At 31.7% G+C, this 7,768-nt stretch overlaps 1 protein-coding gene across 1 annotated transcript in view; it reads left to right on the forward strand.

The window, feature by feature from the left end:
- Positions 1–4,471, forward strand: part of LOC148271121 (uncharacterized) — a gene marked incomplete at its 3' end in the record, with an annotated part of 60,779 nt that extends 56,308 nt beyond the window's left edge. The window contains exon 5 of the mRNA XM_088241809.1: positions 4,325–4,471. Coding sequence (XP_088097935.1) covers positions 4,325–4,471 — 147 coding nt within the window. The remainder of the gene's footprint in view (positions 1–4,324) is intronic.
- Positions 4,472–7,768: the final 3,297 nt, after the last annotated feature.

The following is a 7,768-nucleotide window of genomic DNA, read 5'->3' on the forward strand; positions in this document are numbered from 1 at the left end:
TTCCAAATTTGTGGGCTTAAATAAATATCACAAATCTTTTGTTTCAAAATAAAATAAAATTATTCATTGTCAAAATGTTTTGGTGAATTATTGCGAAACGAAGAAGTGTTAATTCTGCAATATACAACTCTGTGAGTAATATCTAGTATGTGATGACGATTTGAACGTTCTCTAAAGGCATGTAGGGTGGTACTTCCTTGACCTGTCAACAAATTTGCATGGTAGACTAGCAGTAGATAGGACTACTGAAATACTGAATCATCCCTTGCCCGTCATGAAATCCAATTAACCTCTGAAATCAGTTTGCGAGGCTCTCCCTCAATGACGACAACATCGTGTTATCCCTGCGGTTCTCTGACAGAGAAATTGTATTATCCGGGCCATACTGACATGGGCAGATTGCAATTTGAAAGGTGAATAGAGGTTGCATTGTGCCAGCGATCTAATATCTACTCACACATGACACACCCGGGGCCTCGATTATGATGGGAGGTTAAAATTTCAAATCAAAGTTAATTAAAGCTTTCTGTATAAAAAATAGAATATGTTCACAATTTTTCTTTTTAAACATGTTCACATACCGGTTACCGACGAAAATACTTTGAATTTTTATAAAAAACAAATAGACACACTTTTGTATATAAATATCGAAATTAGTTTATACCGTCTCAGTGTATACCGATGAAGATAGACGTTCATAATCGCGGCCCAGGTGTTTTTTTATTTTTATTTTCTTTTATTCAGGAAACATACAGTACAGTTACAAAGTTTAATATTTTACACAATTAGACTTAATTCTAATGGACCAGTGAAGTTTCCATATTAAAAAGCAATTATATGTAAGGTTAATTATGAAAGTATAAAAAAGAGAAGGAAAAAGAAAACATAAATGAAAGTTGTTTAAAAATTAAAATTTAAGTGAAAAAAATATACTTTAAGGTTTGTAGTTTGTAGTGAGTATTTACAAATGGAAATAATATTAAAAATGAAGAAAATTTGTAAGAGTAATTAAAAATTAAGAATGGAAATAAAGAATGAAAAACATGCTCAGATGTAAAAATAAAATAAAATAGTAATAACATTTTTTTAAAAAAAGGAAAAACATAAACACATATTTGTTTTAAGGTAAGTGTAAGAGATATCATCATAATCATCTTTCCCTTTCCGCACCTAATTGTGCACAGGGCACTGCATTGGTACACCAATCGCAGTGTATCTTAATTATTTTGGTTACATAAGGGTAAGATGATCAGTATTACGCTTCGGGCGCCCGTCCAGGGAACTTTGACATATTTTAGTGTAAAAATACCTATCAAAAGACATTAAGATATTTATCTTATTGAACTTGTTTAATGATACTAAGGGCTTTGTTTTTCTCGATCAATGTTGAGAAGTATCCGATAAATGTTATAAATAAAAACAATATCTTGGATAGTTGTGGCCCTTTGGCTAATGTTGCGGACTCAAAGATCAGAGGTCCAAGGCTCGAACCCTAATGTACCACAACTCGGTTTCCATTTTCTAAAAGTGAAATATTTACAACTCATTGGAAATGGCTTCTAAAATTGTATTATTTAGGTAAAATAAAAAAAGCAAAAAAATTACAAATTATATAACTTCAAATTACCAAAAAAATATAACAGTGTAAGTCTTCCAAGCACAAGAGCTTATCTCATTTTCGGAAAGCTAGTTATAACAAAAAAATATAAGTAGATTGTAATAGAAAAAAAACATCATTTATTATCTATTAATTTAATAAATGATAAATCATTTATTCAAATACATTCAAATGTCATTTATTAAAATAAACAAAAAATAAATAAAAAATTTAAAAAAACGTTTTTTATAATTACTAGTTCATAAAATGAACTGTGTATGTTGTGTATGCTTAAAAAAATCTACGAGTAAAGTTACGCTGCTCAATTTTTAAGCAAAAAAAAAAAATTATGTGCTCTGAAAGGTTTTACCGTTATGGATACATAATTTTACTACCCACAAAATTTAAAAAAATTTAAAATAATCAAGCAATGTTTACAATTTATTTACAGATATTTACTTTATCTAGTGAGAATAGACAGTGCTTACTATGTTTGCTCATATTTTAATTTGGCTTATTTGTTTGTTTTTAGACCCTCTCCACTGTTTTGCAAACAGAATATATTTAAAAATATATATTTTATGTATTTAAAAAAAAAACATTTTTTGTACATAATAGTCTTAAATTAAAGTCCTGCCGAGCCTATAAATTGCTTCGATTATTCATACTTAACCTACATTCATGATAATTTTGCTTAAAAAACGTTACGTATAATGCCATATTTTATTACATTATCAAAAACTAAAAACTATCACCAATACAATTTTTTTTTAGATTAACCATAATTTGAGCATACGTCTCACTCATCTCACTCATGTATTTAACTTTCAACTCAGTATTTTTAATATTGTTTGGTAACATGTTAAATATTTTAGGTAAACAGTATTGCAGTGTTTTTCTGCCATATTTATTGCAATATCTAGAAACATCTAGCCCTTCCATACTAGTAAACCTGTTGTTGTAATTTATTACTATCAGATCAGATTCTATTACTTATTGCTCTTAATTGCTGACACCATTTTCTAATATCTACATCCAATTTAAAATTACAATCTATAGTTTAACCTAAATAAACATACTGCTCAATATTTTCACACATACACGGTTGCGTAATATGACTATGGATACATGCATAAGGATAATACATGTGAAAAGTCGGAATAATCGACGTGCGTGCATGAGAAGATGTATGAATGTGAAGGAAGCAAAGGAAGTGTGCCAGGACAGAGTGGTGTGGCGTTCTATCCTCTCTGCCTACCCCTCTGGGGAAATGGCGTGATGGTTAGTTAGTTAGTTAGTTAGATACATGCATAGTTATGTGATAAAATTGACGGTGTTGTGTGAATGCTTCAGATCGGTTATTTTACGTGCATAAATTTTGTTTTCTTAGAATTAACTATTAAACCTGCGTCAATAATAATACTATGCCAATAATAAACGCCGATTTTAGACACTGAACGAAACTGAAAGAAATGTATTAAATCGTACCTACGTATAAGTAATAAGAACCTACCCAAATTAAGCGAATTAATTTATTGAAAATGTGAACGCGAATTTATATAATTCCTATTTTTATTGCCAAATTTATATGACAAACATCATTTATATGATTAACGTCATAATTTAACGGTGAAAATTCTACTGCATTTTGACACCAACCGCTGCTTATCTTGAACGTGTTTGTTTTATGAAGGGGCTAAAAACATGTTTGTGTGAAAATACCATTTTAAATGAATATTTCATGTCGACTATGTCGGAAACCGAACCCGAAGAGACCTCTTGCATGATAGGCATAGGCAGGTATCATATTTTGCTTGCTGTATACTAACTGGTACTACCATTGTTTTTTAGTACGCACTATTAAGAAACGTAAACATAACTGAAATACGGTGTGTATTGGCAAAAAAGTACACGTATGTAATTCACTCGCAATACAAAAACACAAATAAAATTAAAATAAGTGCAAATAGCATAAAGCTGGGAACTAGCAAAATTTAACAAAAATAAATTGCAAAGAAATATTCCTATCAACGTAACTAGGTAAAAAATATCTTTTCTGGAGAAACTAATATTACATTAAGTGTTAACATAAGAGGATCCAACAAAAATACAATAAATAATCTATATCCACTTCATTATTTTACAGTAAATAAGTCAACAACTCGTAGCATTTTTTTTAAAAACAAATATAAGCGTTATTAAAATTTATCCAATTATTTCAATTTTGGTGGCCCATTTCAACGAGTTGTAAATAACTTACTATTAGAAGATAGAAATTGAGTAAGGGTAGGGTGAGGTTCGAACCTCAGACCTCTGATCTGTGAGTCTGCAACATTAGCCTCGGGACCACACCCCGATTCAAATTTAATCTTCACCGTACACTGCGCAAATATCACGGCATGATGGCATGCAGCAACACCTACTCCATTTCGCAATTGTTGGCCCCCAAATCATGCAATATTTTTTTTGCAAATAAAATTATTTGATAAAATAAAATAAATAAAACAACTATGTTTTTAACCACTAACTTTTGGTTATTAAAATTAGTGGTTAAAAAGAAAGTTTTTTTATTTATTTTATTTTAATGAATAACCACAAAGTTAGTGCTTCAAATATAAACTTAATATTATTTGACGATGATTATAATTAAATTTTGTGCTAAGCGGCATGGTTTATACAGTTTTCCTTCACCAATAAACAGAATGTAAAATTCATGTTAAATTTCAGATCCAAGACGAGGAGGCAACCACCAGTGAATGTCAACTGACCAAATTTAATATCAACTTTGCCGACATTGGGTGGAACGACATAATTCACCCCGAAAGTATTGACATGACTTTCTGCCTAGGAGCGTGTCCCGTGTCCTCCTTATGGGTAAATTTTAATTATTATAACAATTTGTAAAAAAAATATTCGTCATAATCATTCTAGGCTCGTTCTTTAATTAGAGCCTTAGCTTGTAAGAATGAGAGAGCTCAGTGTTTTTTAAAGAAAAAGCCAAAAAAATTATATTTATCTATCGTATTATTATCATTGCTATGATTTTTAACAGTTTTGTAATTTTGAAAATCCTCAATGAAGTTTTTCATATTTAAAAGTAAATCCCGTACAATTATAAAAACAAATTATTAATTACCCCGTAGCACTGAGCTTCCTGATTATTGTACTTTATACGAAATTGGAAATCGAATTATCATAGGTAAACATCACGCTACCTTACTTTTCCTTCGCCTTACACATAAACATGTATAAATTTACCTTATGAGCGTAGAAAATCTTGGACGCCTTACGGTATTCGTAATCTAATATTACAACGAGAGATCGGACCTCAGAGGAACGGACGGCGAGCGTCGGCAGTGAGACGGAGTCGGGCTAGAAGTGAAGGGTGGTTTTGGTCGTGTCGGGTGTGAAGTCGATAGCCGAATAATATTAAGAAAAATCTTTTTATTTATACTGCTTGTCCACCACATACCGCACACAGCATTTGAGGAATAATCTTCTTGGCGTAGCCCACATGCATGGAAAAATTGCTCGTTGCCGAACGAGAGAAGCAGCCCGAAAGAGCTCACTGTTATCTGGTAACCTCATCATTGTGCTGAATGAAGGTAATCCAGAAGTGCATTATATGCACTTCATTAGATTGAGAAAAAGAAGGAAGTGAATTCTTTACTGATTGGGATCAAATTTATTAGACACAATCAATTCACTGAACTTATTACAAAACTTTTTTAAAGCCTTGAAATTATTTTTGGAAGTCACTATGTCTGCATATCTGACAGGACCTATAACAGGACAATGGATAGTAGCGAGAAGCTTAATTCGGTAATCATAGAGAGAAAGAAAGAGACAAGATCACAGGATGTGTTGAGAAAATTGATAAGGATATCCGCAGCAGCACGAAGGGAAATCAACAATATTGAAAACAAACGTGTTCCCGTATTTTTTATACAAACGTATTTTTCCTCATACAAATGTATTCACGTATTTTCTCCTTGAAATATAGCAGTACATCAGTAATGTTTTACACACTTTAAATATTTACCACTGGCGTGTCTATTAAGTTTTTCTAACTAAGTTTTGTTTTTTTAATAAATAGTTTACTGTGGAAACTAAGACCATAAAAAACCCCTTAAAAGCGCCCAGCTTTATCAGCCGTCTTTGGACGTACGGTATGCAAATATGATAACTATTTTTTAAAACGCAAAAAGCAGATATACAGAAAATGTTATTCTGATATTCTTTCTTTTAAAACTTAATGAGTTTAATTTTGGGGTACGGAAAACAGTTGTCTTTTTCGCATAGTATCGGTGAGGTATTTGCGAGAGAGTAACAGAAAACCGATTTATCAAAATTCCCATCCACCGCCTATCCTCTTAAGTGCTGCCACATGACACATGCTTTCCTAACAGCGTCGCGTCGTTGTCTCTGTTCGCTACCAACTTTTATGCCCGATTTTCTACATCAAGTACGCATCCCGTAGTTAAGACGTGAACAGCCGACGTACTGTCCGCAGTGGTAGTCCGGAACGTTGACGCAGGCAAGCGTGGTTGAGACTCTTGACTCGTGATCCAACTATGCTAATTATTAAACATTTTTGATTAAATTGAACAATGTTATTATTTGTACAATTTAATTGATAAGGTTTTTTTTGATTTTGCAGATATATTTATGTGTATAAAGCATAATATATATAATATAAACTCGGCCCTTTCCCAAAACTATTCATCAGAACTAATGTATCTTTTTTCGGTTTCACATATTCACTATCAATTTGAAAAATTAAAATTTAAAAATTTATCAAATTTAAAAATTTAGCGAAAATGTAACATTTCTTTACAATCAAACCTTGAAAACGACCAAATGTAGAAATATCAAAATATTTCATTATACTCCTCGCCACAGTATTGTCAATTTGTGATTAATCAAGATCGTGATAAATATTCACCAGTCTCGCAAGAGCTAAGCAAGGATTCTCTCCTGGGGAGGGCATAAAGTTTTTTGTTGATAATTGAAAATTTTCAAACTTTGAAAGTAATTTGTTGTTATGCTATTTGAATCTAAAAATTCGTTTTAGCACTGGCCTCCGGAAGTTCTGACCAAATATGTAAGCATTTTTTTGCGTCCAGAACCCTCTTTTTACGCGCAAACTTATACAAATACCGGCAAGCTGATTGTTTGTCATTGTTGATAATAACCAAGTTTTTTATCCCAAGTAAGGTGTTGAAGGATCTACCGATATTGCACGTTGCAGAGCTATGCAAGTAAAATAAGTAGCTCCCATTTTATAGATGTTACAGTTCTTTCTACTCCAGTTCAGCATTTGGCTTATTTTTTCCTTTCCATTGGTGGTTTAAAAGTTTAGCTTTACCGGCGCAATACTATAATAACCTATTGATATTATTGACATTTAATTTTTCGTTTGACTGAACGAGCCTAGAAGGAAGCGCCCCGCTTTGCCCAACTGTGTCTACGCCTATGCCAGCCTCATGAATTGGACAAAGGCGATAGATGCCATAATAGGGAAATTTCACTTTTTTTAAACATGTTTTAAAGTAAAAAGGGTCTATGAAGTACTGTCCAGTAAACATTTTTTATGCTTACTTACTCGTACCTAGCATAAAGAATATTTTAAAATTATAATGCTTAATTCCCGCAAAAACGGTAACTGCATTGGCCACGCCCCTAATACGTCACGATTCATGTTTATTTTTAACTTTGATCCGAACCATTTGAAATTTTTTAGAACAATGGAAAACATGTCGCGTTTTTCAAGTGACATATTTTTTTTAAAGGTATCGTTGAAAAAATTCCTCCACAACATCCATGTTGATTTTGAAAATACAATGAATTTTTTTCAATCAATTTCATATTTTTGATTTCCTTTTATCGGTATTCGTAGTACGCGATATTTCCCTATTGCTCCTGAGTGGAAATGCTACAATTCTATTTCAATTAAATTGATTGATATGTATGTACATTACAACATGTATAATATATTTCAAAGCATACATAACGAAACAAATTTAGCAATCGAATTTAAATGCAGAAAATGTTAAAATAAAATTAAAAATACCGAATAATTATAGTAAAAGTAAGCTATCCTTTCTGAACTTTCTTTGAGTAACGTGAAAGATATGGTTGGGTAAAGCTCTTACGTTTAATATATCAATA

Source organism: Micrasema longulum, unplaced genomic scaffold (genome assembly GCF_059751315.1).
Source record: "Micrasema longulum isolate JH-2025_06_02 unplaced genomic scaffold, ASM5975131v1 h1tg003086l, whole genome shotgun sequence".
Lineage (NCBI taxonomy): Eukaryota > Metazoa > Arthropoda > Insecta > Trichoptera > Brachycentridae > Micrasema > Micrasema longulum.